The sequence below is a fragment of the Muscardinus avellanarius genome (genome assembly GCF_963383645.1).
Source record: "Muscardinus avellanarius genome assembly, chromosome: 14".
NCBI lineage: Eukaryota > Metazoa > Chordata > Mammalia > Rodentia > Gliridae > Muscardinus > Muscardinus avellanarius.
Window position 1 is genome coordinate 90,253,749 of NC_137800.1, and position 17,181 is coordinate 90,270,929.

General features: G+C 56.3%; 1 protein-coding gene across 4 annotated transcripts in view; it reads right to left on the reverse strand.

Annotated features, from left to right (window-relative positions):
* The window catches only part of GRM4 (glutamate metabotropic receptor 4), a gene marked incomplete at both ends in the record, with an annotated part of 81,082 nt that overhangs the window by 43,894 nt on the left and 20,007 nt on the right, over positions 1–17,181 (reverse strand). For all 4 annotated transcript variants that reach the window (XM_080710946.1, XM_080710945.1, XM_080710944.1 and 1 more), the window contains one exon: positions 12,878–13,094. In XM_080710946.1, the coding sequence (XP_080567072.1) occupies positions 12,878–13,094 (217 nt within the window). The remainder of the gene's footprint in view (positions 1–12,877; positions 13,095–17,181) is intronic.

Sequence of the window (17,181 nt, forward strand, 5' to 3'; positions counted from 1 at the left end):
TCGCAGGTTCAAGGCCAGTCTCAGCAATTTACAGAGACCCTCAGCAATTCAGCAAGACCATGTTTTCAAAATTAAAAAAAAAAAAAAAGAAGAAGCGGGGCCTGGTGGCGCACACTTGTAATCCCAGCCTTTGGGAAGTGGAGACCGGAGGACTGCGGTTCGCAGACAGCCTCAGCTACTTAGCAAGGAACTATGCAACTCAGTGAGACCCTGTTTCAAAAAATAATAATAATAAAAAGACTAAAAAATAGGGCTGGGGGTATAGCTCAGAGGTACAATGCTCCTGGGCCCCATCCCTGGTACCACAAAAAAATAAAAATAAAAAATAAATTTAAAAAAATTTTAAGTGGCTAGGGGTGTAGCTCAGGGACAGAGTCCGTGGGTTCCATCCCCCCCACTAATAAATCAAAATAGTACCCTACATATTCCCAAACACCCCTAGGGGCAGGAAGGGACTACCCGGTGTGGACAGCTCCTTTCTGACCTAAACCAGGACCCAGGAGGGACGCTCACTTGACCAAGGCTGCCCAGCAGCTGCCAGGCGCCTCTCCCAGCTGGCTCAGGAGCCCCAGAGAGCTGGATGCCCAGGGCAGGTGCAGCCTGACCCCTCAGTCCTACCCCCGCCCCCACCAACCTCCTCACCGGCCAACACCAGCCCAGCGCGTCCTATGAACCCCGGTCAGCCCAGCCAGACCCCCAACTCTCCACTGGGCCTGGTTACTCCTCTCCCCAGGACCAAGCCCAAACTCCTGGCTTGGCCCTGGGGAGCCAAGCCAATAGTTCGCCCGCATTATCTCCTTAGCCCCCCAACCCCGTCAACTCATGTCCTGAGTGCCGTGACCATTCTACAGAGAGAAAACCAAGCCCCAACCCAGAGCCCAGCATGCACTGCGGCCCCTGGCCACCCTCTGCTCCCTCCCCTCCTGCTTTCTGTTTCTCTGTGCCACCCTCAGCGTGACTCAGCAAGCTGCTCCTTCTCTGAATTTAAAGCAGGTGTGAGCCGGGCGTGGCGGCGCACGCTTGTGATCCCAGCATTCGGGAGGCTGAGACCAGAGGACCGCGGTTCGAGGACAGCCTCAGCTACTTAGTGAGGCCCTCTGCAACTCAGTGAGGCCCTGTTTCAAAATATAAAGAATAAAAACTAGGGCTTGGGGTGTAGCTCAGAGGTAGAATGTCCCTGGGTTCCATTCCCGGGACTGCAAAAAAATGAATAAATAAAGTGGGTGTGGGTGTGAGCCTGGGAGACAGCAGCCCCCTGCCCAGCTCCCCTCCCCTCCCTCCTCTCCTCCTGCTCCCCCACCCCCAGGCCTATCTTTGCTTTCCTCTGGCTCATTCAAAATGAAAATTGGCGTAGAATAGTAATATGACGGCTGTGGGTCTCATGCGTGGACGTGGGGAGCCGAGGCCTTGAGCAGCGCCCCCACCCTCGGCCCTCTCCAAAGCCACCAGTGTTTGTCATTCTTAAAATAAGCAGCAAAGACCGCAATCACCCCTGCTACGAGAGCCCGGGAGGCCCGTCCGCCCGGCCAGGGACACGGACGGCCTGCGGTGTGCGCAGTGCCGGGCGGCCACCGGCTCAGGGGCCCACACCTACCTGAGGTCCTGTCCCACCTCAGCCCCTGAGGCAGCCCGCTCCCCACCCCGCTCGACCCCCTGCCTCCCCACAAGCACAGTGTGGTCCTGGCTGTACTCAGATCTGCCTTGTCCCAAACACGGTTTGTAGCTGTGGCCAGAAATAAATGCATGTGGATAAAGAATAAATTGAGCCGGATGTGGTGGCGCGCCTGTAATCCCAGTGCTTGGGAGGCTGAGACAGGAGGTCGGAGGACAGACAACCTTAGCAAAGTAGTTGGGCTCTTACCAACCTAGGGAGACCCTGTTTCCAAATAAAACAGGAGTCGGGGTACAGCTTGGAGGTAGAATGCCCCTACGTTCAATCCCCAGTACAAATATATAAATATTTTTGCAGTACTGGGTTGGAACCCAGGGGCGTTCTACCTCCAAGCTGCGCTCTCAGACTTATTTTTTATTATTTATATTGAAACAGGGTCTCACTGAGATGCAGAGGGCCTCACAAAGTGGCTGAGGCTGTCTGCGAACCCGAATCCTCCCGTCTCAGCCTCCCGAATGCTGGGATGACAAGCGTGCGCCACCATGCCTGACTACAAATACATACATACATATATATATATATATTGTGTGTGTGTAGTAATGGGGTTCCTGGAAGCCCTTCTATCTCCGGGCTACTAGACCTATTTTATATTATTTTTAATTTGGAAACAGGGTCTCTTAAGCCAGCGAGCCTGGCTCCGAACCAGCGCGATCCTCCTGTCTCCGCCTCCCAAGCGCAGGGATTACAAGTGTGCGCCACCACGCCCGGCTATATAAATATTTTAAAAGTTGATGACATGTGTGCTTATATATCCTCTCAAGTCTTGTATTCCAATGTGATATATGATTACAATGCACCAATAAAAATAAATTTAAAAAAAAAAAATATATATATATATATATAGAAAATACGATTGGGGGTATAGCTCGGAGGTAGATTGCCCCTGGGTTCCATCCCCAGTACCACAAAACAAAACAAAAAACAAGCCCCCCTCAAAACTTAATGGGAAATACTGATTTCATTGTGGATATTAAATGCTGAAATTATAAAAAAAATAATAATAAAGACTGTTTTTAAGCATTTATTGTTAAAAAAAAAAAAGTTGATGAGGGCCGGGCGTGGTGGCACACACTTGTAATCCCCAGGCTTGGGAGGCAGAGACAGGAGGATCACGCAGGTTCGAAGCCAGCCACAAGCACTGGCTTAGGAGACCCTGTTTCCAAACAAAAATGTAAAAATAGGTCTGGAGTGTAGCCCGGAGGTAGAAGGGCTTCCAGGAACCCCAGTACCACCAAAAAAAAAAAAAAAAAAAAAAGTTGATGACAGAATTGAGGGGAAGGCCGCATGTTTAAGAAGCCAGGGTCCACTCTGCACCAAGCCCCAGCCAGCCAGAGCTCCTAGAAGGCCACCCCGCAGACCCGCTATCCGCGGTGCTGACCCCAACAGCCCCGGGCATCGCCTGCCTACGAGGTGACCTCATTCTCTATGCAAGCCCAGAGCAGGCCCTATGGACTCGGGCTGCAAAGTGAACCCAAATATGTCCCTTCTTACCACCCTCACCCCTGGTGCAAACCACCACCTCTGACTGGACGGCCCCTGAGCAGCCCCCAGCCCACCCCCTGCACAGAGCCCGGGTGGGGGTCTCACAAACCCAAGCCTGTCCATGGCCCTCCTCTACTCGCAACATCCAGTGACTCCTACATGGCTCTGCACAAAAGCCAAAGTCCTCGCAGCAGCCTGCAGGCCCCACACGATCTGCCCCCCACAAACACCAGGCAGGCTCCACCCCAGGGCCTTTGCCCTTGCTAGTGCTCTGCCTGGACCCCCAGGTCTCCCCCAAGTCTCCACCTGGCTCATCCCTCAGTGCGTCTGGGGCTCCATCTAGAGCCACCTCTGCAGAAAGGCAGGGCCAGCGTCTCGGGGGTCCACCCTGATGGAGACCTGGAGTGGCAGGTCTCCCCTGCCATTCCCCTGCCGCACCTTCATAACTAGGTCTACCCTCGCTCTGAGTCATATTAAGTAGTTCTGTAGTAAGCCAGGCACAGTGGTGCAGGCCTGTAATCCCAGGCCTGCAGACGCTGAGATAGGAGGACAGAGCTGAGGCCAGCCTCAGCAACTTAATGAGACCCTGTTTCAAAATAAAAAGGCAGGGAATATAGCCCAGAGGTAGAACACAGCTGGGTTCAATCCCCAGTACAGAAGAAGAGGGAAGAAAGGAGGAGGGGGGGGAGGGGGGGAGGAGGAGGAGGAGGAGGAGGAGGAGGAGGAGGAGAGGAGGAGGAGGAGGAGCGGGGCAGAGCGCCACACACCTCAATCCCGGTAGGTAGTCCAGAGGTGGAGACAGGACAATCACAGATTCAAGGCCAGCCTCTGCAATTTAATGAGATCCTGTTTCAAAATAAAAAATAAGAGCCAGGCACGGTGGTGCACCCTTGTAATCCCAGCATTTGGGAGGCTGAGACAGGAGGATCACAGTTGAGGACAGCCTCAGCTACTTAGCAAGTTCCTTTGCAACTCAGTGAGACCCTGTTTCAAAATAAAGACTAAAAAATAGGGCTGGGGTGGAGCTAGGGGGTAGAATGCCCCTGGGTTCCATCCTCAGTACCACACACACACAAAAAAAAAATAGGCCGAGTGTGGTGGCGCCCACTTGTAATCCCAGCTTTCAGGAGGCTGAGACAGAGGATCATCATGGTTCACAGACAGCCTCAGCTACTTAGTGCAGCCCTCTGCAACTCAGTGAGAGCCGGTTTCAAAATAAAGAATAATAAAAGGCAGGGGGTGGAGCTCGGAGATCGAATGCCCCTGGGTTCCACCCCAGACCCTCAAAATAAATAAATAATTAAATAAATAAAATAAATAAATAAATTATATATAATATAAAATTATATATAATTATATAAATAAATTAATTAATTAATTAATTAAATAAAATAGGACTGGGTCGTAGCTCAGAAGTAGAGTACCTCTGGGTTCAATTCCCAGAATCCCCCCCCCAATTTTGGAAGTGTTCTGTATTGAATTACCCACTGTAAAACGCCTCTGGCTCTCTCCCCAAATCAGAGTCACGCACTCTCCCTCCCCGGCCCTCGGTCAAGGGTCATCACGGGCTGTACAGCTGCCCGGTCCACCGCGTTGTGCCCGGTACCTGGGCTCAGTGCCCGGCACACGGTGGGTGGTCAATAAATATTTATGCTGCAGGTGAAGGAATCACCCGTACAAAGGCGAAGGATGGATGGGCTGAAGGACAGACAGAAGGATGCCTCTGGCCCTCCTCCCAGCACATGCCCCGGCCCCGCTCAGTGTAGCCCCAACCCCAACCTTCTGAGCCGCGGAGAGCCAAGAGCGCGGGCCGCCAGGGGACTTGGCCACACGGGGGTCTCAAGCAGCGTGGTCGTCCAGACCCTCCGCTCCTCCCTCTCCCTCTCTCCCTCTCCCTGGGAAGCGGTGGTCGCCTCCATTCCTGCTTCCAACAGCAGCCCACCTCCTCCTCCCCTGCTCCGTGCAGAGCCGGGTGCAGGGGCCACAGAGAACACCGGTGCCGAGTGGCCACCAAGACCCGGGATTCCAAACGCCACAGAGAGGAATCCTGTGCGCATGGCTCCTGCTGGGCGTGGGCGCACGCTTGTCATCCCAGCTCAGGAGGCTGAGACTGGAGGATCGCGGTTCACAGACAGCCTCAGCTACTTGACAAGGCCCTTTGCAACCCAACGAGACCCCGTTTCAAAAATTAAGACTGAAAAATAGGGCTGGCGTGTAGCAGAGTTACAATGCCCCTGGGTTCCATCCCCAGTGCAAAAACAAAAAAATGTCTCCCGAGGGAGGCTGGGAAGAACTTGTTGCCCCCTGTCTCCAAGGAAAGGGATGTGAATTCAGAGCCCAGGAAGCTCAGCCTGGACCTGGTCCTTCTGCTGTTCCAGGTCAGCCCAGAGGCCACGGGAGGGAGGGCGGGGGGGCGGACGAGCGCTCCCGGCTGATAGGCCTGGACTGGCAGCCCAGCCCAGCCCGGGAGCCAGGGGGAGGCTGCAGGGCCCCACGACGCCAGCCCTGGGGACTCAAAAAATCAAGAGACATCAGCGCCCTGCCACTGGCCAGAGCAGCAGAGAATCAAAGCAGACAGGCGAAGTCCCTGGGGCGGGCAGGGCGCGGCCAGGGTTCATCTTCCTTACCCGATGGGACTGACCGGGGCAATCACCACGCCGTCACATTAGTGCAGACACCTTGCCAATCTCCATGCGCACCCCAGCTGGCGTGGGGCCGCCTGGTGGGTCAGCAGGGGGCGCCCTGCCAGATCCACTTAATTTCTGCCCCTCTCCGGATGACAGGAGGGAAGACACGCCAGGGCTTTGGTTGGGGATGGCTGGTTGGTACCCTGAAACGGCAGTGGGCTGGCTGCCTGGCAGGACCCGCTACCCTCCCCCATCCCCGCAGAAGGGAGGTCAGAGGGCAGATGCGGGCTGCCCGGCCCCTGCCCTGGGGCAGCCACTGGGACAGTCAGAGGACACCCCTGAGAAGCTGCTCAGAACGTCCAGCTAGCCAGGCAGGGTGACGCCTGCCTGTAATCCCCTGGGAGGCTGAGACAGGAGGCTCACAGGTTCGAAGCCAGCCTCAGCAACGGAGTGAGACCGTTTCAAACTTAAAAAATAATAAAAATAAAAAGAGCCAGGGGTGTAGCGTGAAGAGAGAATGCCCCTGGGTTCAATCCCCAGTACAAATAAATAAATAAACAAATAAATAAATAAATAAGCTGCCCAGCACTCAGAAACACTAAGCAAAAGTCCACATAGTACCCACACTTCTGCCTCTGCAGGCTCAAGAGCCAACCTGAGCCAAGCATCTCGGGCCCTGCTGGAGGGAGGCAGGGGGCTGGGGAGGGGGCTGGGCACAGAGCCTCTGCCAGCAGTGAGGACGCCTCAGCAGGAGCTCAGGCACCTCCCCAAGTGCCAACATTTTTCAAAATGCAGAATGGCCCTGAGAGGGGCCTCCTTGGGCCCATGCGTGGTGCTCCTGTGCTCTGCCTCCCAGGCCTCCCCGGGCCCCTTCTGCCCTGGGCTTTCCAATCCCCAGGCATTTTATTTTATTTTATTTTATTTTATTTTATTTTATTTTATTTTATGTAGTGAGGATTGAACTCAGGGGTATTCTATATCTGAGCTACACCCAAACCTTCTTTATTTTTTATTTTGAAACAGGGTCTCTCTTAAGTTGCTGAGGCTGGCCTGGAATCTGCGCTCCTCTGGTCTCGGCCTCCCAAGTCCTGGGATTACAGGGGCGTGCCATCGAGTGCCCCACCGCAGGCCCTTGCTCTTGCCCCCCCACCTGGCCCGCCCTTCCTGCCTCCGCATGGCCCTCGCTGGGCTCTCTGGGCTGGGGCTTGCGGCCTGGTGCGCTCCCCCCTTCAACCGCAGCAGCCCCATGTCCTATACTTGCCACCTAAGTAAACAGACGGCTCTACCTCAGAGCACTGTGCAGGCCGGGGCTGGGTCCACCTGTCACTCCTCCAGGCCTGAGTGGGGCCCATGGCCAACCTCCTCCCTTGCACCATGGCTGAGTATCCAGCACGTGCAAAATAAATCCATGAAGCCCGGGTCAGCTAGGACATTACGGTGGGGCTGCCCGTCTCCCGGGAAAGAGAGGAGAGGAAGCAAAGCCCACACACATCCTGAAGACAGGAGTCCTGAGGTCTCCCGCACCTGGGAAAGGGCTCTGTCCTCCAGTTAGGAGAGGGTGGGCAGCCGAGAACTCTACCCAGAGACGCCTCACTCGCCGATGCCTCCGCTGTCAGCCCCAGCCTGGCCTCACAAGCTGGGACAGCAACCTCTCAGGCCTGGCGTGGACAGAGGGCTAAGGAAACGATTGTGGGAACCGGACGTGGTGGGCACGCGTGTAATCCCAGCATTCTGGAAGCTGAGACCGGAGGATGGCGGTTCGCGGACAGCCTCCGCTACTTAGGGAGGCCCCTTGCAACTCAGTGAGACCCTGTTTCAAAATAAAGAATAAAAAAATAGGGCTGTGGGTGTCACTCAGAGGTAGAAATCCCCTGGGTTCCATCCCCAGTACCACACACAAAAAAATTAAGAATAAAAAACAAGGCTGGGGTATAGCTCAGAGGTAGAATGCCCCTGGGTTCAATCCCTAGTTCCATAAATAAATAAATAATAAGCCTGGGGGTATATCTCAGTGATAGAATGCCCCAGGTTCAATCCTCAGTGCCACAGAAAAGTAAAATTAATTAATTATTAATTAATTAGAAGGGCTAGGGAGTGGCAGGTAGCTCAGAGGAAGAATGCCCCATGTTTGATTCCCAGTACCAAAAAATGAAAAAATAAAAAGGGTAGTGTGCCTCTGACTGTAATCCTCAGTGTCACACACACACACACACACACACACACACACACACACACACAGCAAGAAAGAGAAGAGAGAAGACAAGAAAAAAGAAAATAAAGACTGTACATGGAAGAGTCCCGGCTAGGGCAGGCCGACTTCCCGGGGTGGAGGATGGGGTCAGGGAGCCTAGGGGGCTGCAGAGGGCACAGGCAGGCCAGAGTCCACCCCAGGGGCTCCTGGATCCCAGCAGGTACCCAGAGACCAGCCTCCCTGTCTGGTTCCCAGAAGCCCAGCTCTCCCCAGCCGGCAGGCTCCTCCTCTCCTCCCCCGGCAGGCTGCACCCCTTTACAGCCAGGACAGGGGAGCCCGGAGCCTCCCAGCCCTGCAGCGTGGCCCGTGGCCCGGGCCTCCCTCCTGAGCCTCCTGAGCTGGCCAGCCCTGGCTCCCCTCTGCGCTGCCAAAGACCATCAGAATACGGAGCCAGAGGGAGGTTGGCGCAGCTGACTCCGCCACAGGTGTCTCCAGAATATCAGTGGGGACGCGGGCCGCAGGAGGGATGTCCTCCGAGCAGCAGGCCTGACCCAGCTCCTCCCTCCACACCACGCCCAGAGAGGCCCCTGGTTCCCAGTCTCTGGACACACCCCAGGGAGACTGGGGGGCCGTGTTCTTCCCCCTCGCACCAGGGGTGGGGCAGCTCAGCAGCCAGAGAGGCCATCTGCTGGAGCCTGCTGCCTTCCAGCTGGAAGCTCCTTAACCTCTCTGAGCCTCGGCTTGGCCCCCCGAGAACTAGTAAGTTAAATGCATGAGCCACGTAGCAGGGCCTGTCCACAGGAGGATCCCGCCCCTGCTACCTGAGATCACCAACGCTCCAGCCACACACTGGGGCCCTGGGCGCGACACCCATGTGTCCTGTGACCTCGGGCCCCCAAACCTCCCCACCCTTGGCTTTCCTCGCTTGTGAAATGGGGGCGCTACGGAGGCTCACACTGGGGCCCCAGGAACACCGGCAGGCTGAAGGGCGTCTACAAGCTGACACTCCAGCCCCCAGGCCCTGAGAGCAGAAGACAGGAGACATGTCCGCCCCCTTGCCGCCGGTCTCCCTCTGCCTGCCGGTACCTTATCCGGGAGCACAGGCGGCGCTCTGCAGGCCCACTCCCAGCCCCGGCTGGGTACAGGGGCGAGAAGGAGGGCCTCGCGGGGACGAGGGAGGCCTGGCCCGGCGATGGGCCCTCAACACAGCAACACAGATGAGTCACGCACACACACAGGGAGAGAGCTACACTGGGCCTGCTCACAGGTGTGTCCACGATCCAGACATTCACACACGCACCCCCGTGCACACACGCGCACACCTGCGTCTCATCCTGCCCTGCACCCTTGGGGACTCACCGCAGAGCCCTCCTGCCGCCAGACCCATGGCCTGGCCCTCCATGGTTTTGATTTTTGTTTTGTTTTGTTTTTTGATACTAGGGATGGAACCTAAGGGCATTGGCCTCCCAGCTACATCCCCTGCCCTAGTTTTTATTCTTTATTTGGAAGCAGGGTCTCACTGAGCTGCAAAGGGCCTCACTAAGTAGCTGAGGCTGTCCGCGATCCTCCTGTCTCAGCCTCCTGAACGCTGGGATTACAAGCGTGCGCCCCACGCCTCGCTCTGGGCTCCCCTTAAGCCCTGTGTCAATGTCCCAGCGAGCACCGGGCCAGCCCAGGGGCCACCGGAGAAGACAAAGCTAGTTCCTATCCCAGCTCCCCCCTGCTGTGGCTGTGTGACCTCAGGAGAGACACTTCTCCCCTCTGGCCTATTTCCTCACCTATAAGATGGTCGTGATCAGCCAGGCATGGTGGCAAACCCTCGGAATCCTAGTAACTAGGAGGCTGAGAACAGGAGGATCGCAGTTTTGAGGACAGCCTCAGCTAGTGAGACTCTCATCAACCAAGTGAGACCCTGTTTCAAAATAAAAACAAAATAGGAGCCGGGCGTGGTGGCACACTGTAATCCCAGCACTCGGGAGGCTGAGACAGGAGGATTGCGGTTCACAGACAGCCTCAGCTACTGAGTGAGGCCCTCTGCAACTCAGTGAGACTCTGCTTCAAAATAAAGAATAAAAAATTGGACTGGGGGGTGTAGCTTACAGGAAGAATGCTCCTGGGTTCAATCCCCAGCACCAAAAAAAAAATAGGGTTGGGGGTGTAGCTCAAAGGTAGAATACCCCTGGGTTCAATCCCTAATACTGCAAATATATATATAGGATATAGGACTGGGGTGCATCTTGGAGGGAGAATGCCCCTGGGTTCAGTGTCCAGTATCAAAAACATAAGAAGCTGCTCTGGGCCTGCTCCTCCCCAGGGCCCGGAGCCCAGCCCCGAGGCGGCCGGGACCTGCGCGCCCCGACGCGCACCCCACGCACCCCAGACTCCCGTCCGAGCGCCGGCCCCCCGCCTGCCCCACGCTCTCGGAGCAACTCACAGATGATTTATGCTTCAGAGGACGAATCAATACAACATATGGCCAAAGACACCTTTAATCTTTCGCAGGGATTAGGCTACAAGGTGCAGCGGCCTCTCTCTACCAGCCGTTCAATTCTGATTTCAATTTGGCCAGCTGGGGCGCAGCTTTCTCTCCCTTCTTCCCACTCACCCAAAGACGTTCCCCCAAGTCAAATTTCATGGGGGGGGGGGGACCTGGATGCTCAGGCAGCGGGGCGGCCAGGCAGGCCCCAGGGCCCCACTCCAGGCACCGGGGACTCGAGAGGACGGCTGGACAGACGTGCAGACCTATGCGGACGGCAGACTGCGAGGGCAGGCACAGTCGCTGGCTCTTGGGGGTTTTCTGTTTTGTTTTTTCTTTTTTTGCAGTACTGGGGATGGGACCCAGGGACATTCTACCTCCAAGCTACACACCCAGACCCATTTTTTATTCTTTATTTGGAAACAAGGTCTCATTGAGTTGCAAAGGGCGTCACTAAGTAGCTAAGGCTGTCCATGAACTGTGATCCTCCAGTCTCAGCCTCCCAGATGCTGGGATTACAAGCTTGCGCCACCACACCCAGCTGCAAGGTCCTTTTTAAAAGTCTTAAGCGGGCCAGGTGTGGTGGCGCACACTTGTAATCCCCGCGCTTGGGAGGCTGAGACAGGAGGATCACACAGGTTCGAAGCCAGCCTTAGTTACTTAATGAGGCTCTCGGCAACTTACTGAGACCCTGTTTCCAAACAAAGTATAAAATAGGTCTGGGGAGTATAGCCCGGAAGTGGAAAGCCCCTGGGTTCCACTCTCAGTAAAACAAAAGAAAAAATGTCTTAAGTGGGCTTTAGAGTATGTGTGTGAGTGTGTGTGTGTGTGTGTGTGTGTGTGTGTGTGTTATTGGGGATTGCACTCAGGGGCACTCACTCTGCCACTGAACTACACCCCCGACCCTTCTTTATTTTGAGACAGGGTCTCACTGAGTTGCTGAGAGCCTCGCTAAGTTGCCGAGGCCAGCCTTGAACCTGCGCCACTCCTGTGTCACAGCTTGGGCCTCCACACCTGCGACGCAGGCTTTTTTCCTGATGCCCCAGCACCTGACTGGATGCTTGTAGAAAGTTCAAACCAATCTTACCTTCAGCCAAACATGATGCCCAAACCCATGTCTCTCTCATCCCTCAGGGTGTGCGTGTGTGCGTGTGCGTGCACGTGAGCACGTGTGCGTGCACGTGAGCACATGGTAGAGACGCCCCAGCACTCACACCAAGGCTGGTCGTGGGTCTCACTGGGGCCAGTGGGTCAGAGCAGTGGAGCGCTCTGGAGCCCGCTCAAGTCCCTTCCCCTCTCCTGAGATGCTGTGTGACCAGGTGGTTCTCAGCAACCTCTCTGTGCCCTGGCTTCCTCCGCTATGAAACAGGACGCGCTGCCCTAGCTCAGGGGCAGGGAGGGCTGCAGCGGCAGGTGCTGGGTCCGCAGGGGGCTCTGGGGGGGGGGGGGCAGCTCCCGGGTCTCCTAGGGCGGACACCGATCAGGGCTGGTCGCTAAGACGCTGAGCCCTCTGTCCCTTGGCCCCCCCATCCTGCAGAGGTGGTGCCCTAACAGATGAGGCCAGAGGCTTGTTGGGGAAGGGGAAGAGGGAGGTGCGGGTGTCCCCCAGCAACAGGGAAAGGGCGCAGGGCGCCGACCGACCGCCAGCCTGCCTGGAGGTGGCCTGGAGTGCCGCTCCCACCAAAGCCACCACCCGCCCCTTCACCGGCTGCAGGCTCCCAAGTGGCCTTAGCTGCACAATTAAAGGGGCTTAGCTGAGATTTACAGCAGGATTATGCCGCGAGTGTCAGCGACGCCAGCCTCCGGCCACTCTGCGTTCCTCAGAAAAAGCAATTCGAGCCCGGGGGCCGCACAGGTATAAATATACAGACTCCGGAGCCCAAGGTCAGGCAGCAGGGGAGCTGCCTGGAGATGGGCCTTGGGAGAGGAGGGAGGGGCAGAGCGCTGGGGCCTGCGGCCGAGCGGCTGGGCCTTGGCTCATGCTGGCCCGGGCCGGCTCTCTCTGTGCCGAGTCAGAGCTGTCCATGGAGGCGTTAGCTCTAGCTCTGGGGGATCCCGACAGCTTCATCCTGCTCTGAGGAGCAATTTAGAGACTTGATAAGCTTCATGAGGAGGCGGCCACCCCTCCCTGGAGACAGAGGGGAGCCCTCACACGGACGCCCGCCCCGCCAGCTCAGCAGCGAGCCCACCCACCAGTGTGCGGCGGGACCGCAGTCCATCTGCGCCTGCCCTCCGACGGCTCGGTTTTAGGGGCTCCAAATCCCCCCTCTAGCAACCTTGGGGGTCCCGACACCCCCTTAAACAAGGCCCGTGCGTGCCGCCTCTTTCCTGCAACACCCACCGCCTCTCAGGGCGGCCATGTCTGAACAAGGCCCGCGGGGCCCAGAGCTCCTTCCCGCGCACCACCCGGAGGCCGCCCGCCGACTCACCGTCCTCGCGGGACTTCTGGACGAAGGCCTCCACGCCGCTCTCTCCGTAGCTGCCCTCCGAGGCCAGCGTGGACACGTAGTTCCACTTGAGGGCGCGGACGATGTCCACCATGGCCTGGGCCTGGTACGTGTCCGAGGGCACCACGCGGGAGAAGAAGTCATAGCGGCTGTTGTCACTGAGGTCCGCGGCGGTGGAGGCGTAGCTGATCTGAGGGATCTGGGGGTGAGAGGGACCGCTCATGGGGGGCAGCGAGCACCCACCCTGCGCGCACCGCCCTCCCGGAACACTGCCTGCTCCTGCCTGGGGCCAGGAGCCGGAGACTCTGGCAGGACAGGCCCTAGAACCCCTTGATGGGGCAGCACACACATGCATGTACACGTGTGCACACACACAGCCCAGGAGCCTCTGGGTGCCTCAGTGTACAGAGAGAGCCAGAAAATCCCAGCCCCGGAGATCATACCCAGACAGGCAGAGGGTTCAGCCTTCAGCTAAGGGTGGGGGATGTGGGTGCTGAAGGGGGCCCTGAGTCTGGCCCAGGTTTGGTCCCAGTTTGGTGACAGCCCCTCTGGTCACCCCCCAGCTAACTCTGTCCCCAAAGTTCCCTCTGGGCTCAGGCTCCTCCCTCCCGCCCAGCCCAGAGGAGACAGCCCAGCACTCTGCTCCCAGCCCCGGCAATTCAGCAAGGGCCGCAGCAACTCAGTGAGACCCCGTCCCCCAATAAAAAATTAAAAAATACAGCTGGGGATATAGCTTGGAGGTAGAATGCCCCTGGGTTCAAGACCTTGTGCCAAAAACAAAGGAAAGAAGGAAAAGAAATGAATGCACGCCCAACCCATGGTGTGACTGCCCATTCTACACTGGACAAATATTTCTAGTTTTCTGTCTTCCCGGTCCATACGACATCACAACTCCCTGCCCCTGGAGGCTGTCGGGGCCACACGACAAGCCCTGCTCAAAGCTAGGAGCAGGAAATGCACACCACTTCTAAGCCGCAGCGAGGGACTGCAGGTGCAAAGCCCTGCGGGGGACGTGTCCCCTCTGCTACTGTGACCAGCAAGACTCCAGCCGGCCTGGCCCCCGAGGCGGTGAGGCAGGGCACTCAGCCGGCCTGTGCACACAGGAACATAGCGAGTACTGAGTGCGTGTTCCTGTGAGCCACGGAGGTGTGCGGGCTGGTTGTTACTGCAGCAGCACCTATCCTGCACTGGCCAATACGGCAGCAACACCAGGCTGTTGCTCTGTCTGTCTGTCTGGGACAGCCAGGAATGACTGGTTTATTCCACCTGAGAGCCAGGCTGCCTCAGGCTCACACTCACCACAGGGTGGCTGGGATGAACTGAACTGAATTCACACAGGTGCCGTGGCGCACACCTGTAATCCCAGTACTTGGGACGCTGAGACAGGAAAATCCCAGATTCAAGGCCAGCCTCAGCAACTTAGTGAGATTCTACCATAAAAAATAAAAAAGAAGCCGGGCGCGGTGGCGCATGATTATAATCCCCGCACTTGGGAGGCTGAGACAGGAGGATCGCGCGGGTTTGAAGCCAGCCTCAGCTACTTAGTGAGGCTCTCAACAACTTAGTGAGACACTGTTTCCAAATAAAATATAAAATAGATCTGGGAGTGTAGCCCGGAGGTAGAAAGCCTCTGGGTTCCACCCCCAGTACCAAACCAAAAAAAAATTAAATTTTAAAAATTAAAAAAAAGGCCGGGCGTAGTGGCGCACGCTTGTAATCCCCACACTTGGGAGGCTGAGACAGGAGGATCGCACAGGTTCGAAGCCAGCCTCAGCTACTTAGTGAGGCTCTCAGCAACATAGTAAGACCCTGTTTGTAATAAAATAGAAAATAGGTCTGGGAGTATAGCCCGGAGGTAGAAAGCCTCTGGGTTCCACCCCCAGTACCACCAAAAAAAAGAAAAAAAAAAATTTTAAAAAAGCCAGGCATGGTGGTGTGCACTTGTAATCCCCGCACTTGGGAGGCGGAGACAGGAGGATCACGCAGGTTCGAAGCCAGCCGTGCTGGCTTAAGAGACCCTATTTCCAAATAAAAATAGAAAATAGGTCTGGGAGTGTAGCCCGGAGGTAGAAGGGTTTCCAGGAACCCCAGTACCACCAAAAATATAAAAATTAAAAATTAAAATTAATAAAAATTAAAAATTTTTTAAAAATTTAAAAAGAGCTGGGGTGTAACTCAGAGGTAGAATCCCCCTAAGCTCAACCTCAGATATCAAGAAAAGACAAAAAAGTTCATACACACACACACACACACACACACACACACACAGCATAACTAACATTTATTAGAAGTGCCAAGAACTGTGCTAAGTGGTCTTAATAAACCTTGACACCTTCAATCTTGTGATGATACTAGGAAATTGGTCTTCCAATTCTCCCCCATTTTCCTGAAATCCAGGCACAGAGAGGTTTAGTAACCCACCTGAGGTCACACAGCCAGGATGTGAACCCAGGGGACTCACTCAAGGGTTCATGCTACTGACTTCTATGTGCGCCTGAGCCCCCCCTTGCAAGGGGGGCTTGCACACACACAAACACACACACACACAAGAGCAATGCCAGCGGTCTCCAGTGATCAGGGAGGCCCTGGGGCAGCCTGGGGACAGCGTGGGGACCGGCACTTCCTCTCCTCCGCAGCGCCCAGCTCGGGCTGTCACCCGGGGCTGAAGTGGCCCATCTGTCTCCAGCCCACAGGATGGGCCCGGTTGGGGGCCAGGGCCCCAGGGAGTTGTGTAAATGGTCCTGCTTTGAGCAACGGCTAATTTATAAACATAATTATTAATTTCATGCTTATCGTATGCAAACCTCTGTCTCCCAGACGAGATGGAATTGATTTAATTAGAAATTCCATCATCAAGACTCTTGGATCCGAGTTTTTAATTAGGATCACCAACCCCACCCGAGGCTGCCGAGGAGGCCCAGCCCCTGGCTTCCTGCTCCCAGGACACGCAGCCGGGCGTGCGGGCTCCTTCTGAGCGCCCTCGCCCTCGTCAGGGTCCTGGACCCGAGCCAGCCACGACTGGCCTCAACTTCCTGCAGAATTCCCAGAGCTGCCTGCCTTCCCGGGCCGAGAGCTCCTGAAAGGCCCTTTCCAGCTCCGCTCAGAGCGCTCCATCAAGAACCCCAACGCTTGGAATTTCAGCCTTTTTGTTTTTGAAACCGGGTCTCACTGAGTTGCAAAGGGCCTCGCTATGCTAGCAGCTGAGGCTGTCCGCGAACCGCGATCCTCTGGTCCCAGCCTCCCGAATGCTGGGATTACAAGCGTGTGCCACCACGCCCAGCCAACACTTGGAATTTTAAAAAAGCGTTTTCAGACATGTGGCCTCTGACCTCATCCCAACCCATGACTGCCTTGGGCCCGCCGACGGCTTCCATCCGCCAGTCCACCTCTTGGCCTGAACACACCAGGTGCACTCTGACCCAGGGCCTTTGCACAGGCCAGCCCTGATGTCTGACACCTTCCCTCAGACAACCACGCGGTTCCTTCCCTCTCCCTCCCTCAACAGGCCCGTCTCCGGGAGGCCTGCCCTCACCACCCTGGGGGCTTTGTTCTGGGGTTTAACTCTGGAATATTCTATTCCTGAGCTACATCTCTGGCCCTATCTTTTAGTGTGTGTGTGTGTGTGTGTGTGTGTGTGTGTGTGTGTGTGTGTGTGTTGCTGGGGACTGAGCTCAGGGGCATTCTATTTCTGAGCTATACCCCCAGCCAAATTTTATTTTTTATTTAGAAACGGGAGTCTCGCTAAGTTGCTGAGGCTGGCCTTGAACCTGTGATCCTCCTGTCTCAGCCTCCCAAGTCCTAGGATGACAGGCCTGGCTCCTAATGGCATTTATTATCCATTACCACCCTAATACATCAGCTCAGGGACTTGGTGTTACTCCCCACGTGTCCTGGGGACCAGGCAGGGGCTCGGTGAGCAGAGGGGACATTTCATTCCCTCCGACACCAGCCCATGGGTCAAGCTCCCTGGTGCCACAGTACCTGAACAGGACACAAGGACAGGGCTGGCACCTCGGGGCCTCCAAGGACACGCTCTGCCTGGGCCAAGCCCCAGCGTGCCCACGGTAAGTAGGCCACCCCCGCCCGAGGGCGACGTCGGGGCCTGTGCCGCGTCCTGCGTCCCCTCCCCGGGCCGGCCGACCTCCTAGCAGGAGTGCAAGTGGGCGGACACCCGGATGAATTTCCAGACCTGCTCTGAATTATGTTTTCTGGAAAAGAGACAGACAGCAGGCAGGCAACGGACCTTGGAACAAATATTTCCCCCAAGGGCGCGCTTTCAGCCCCTC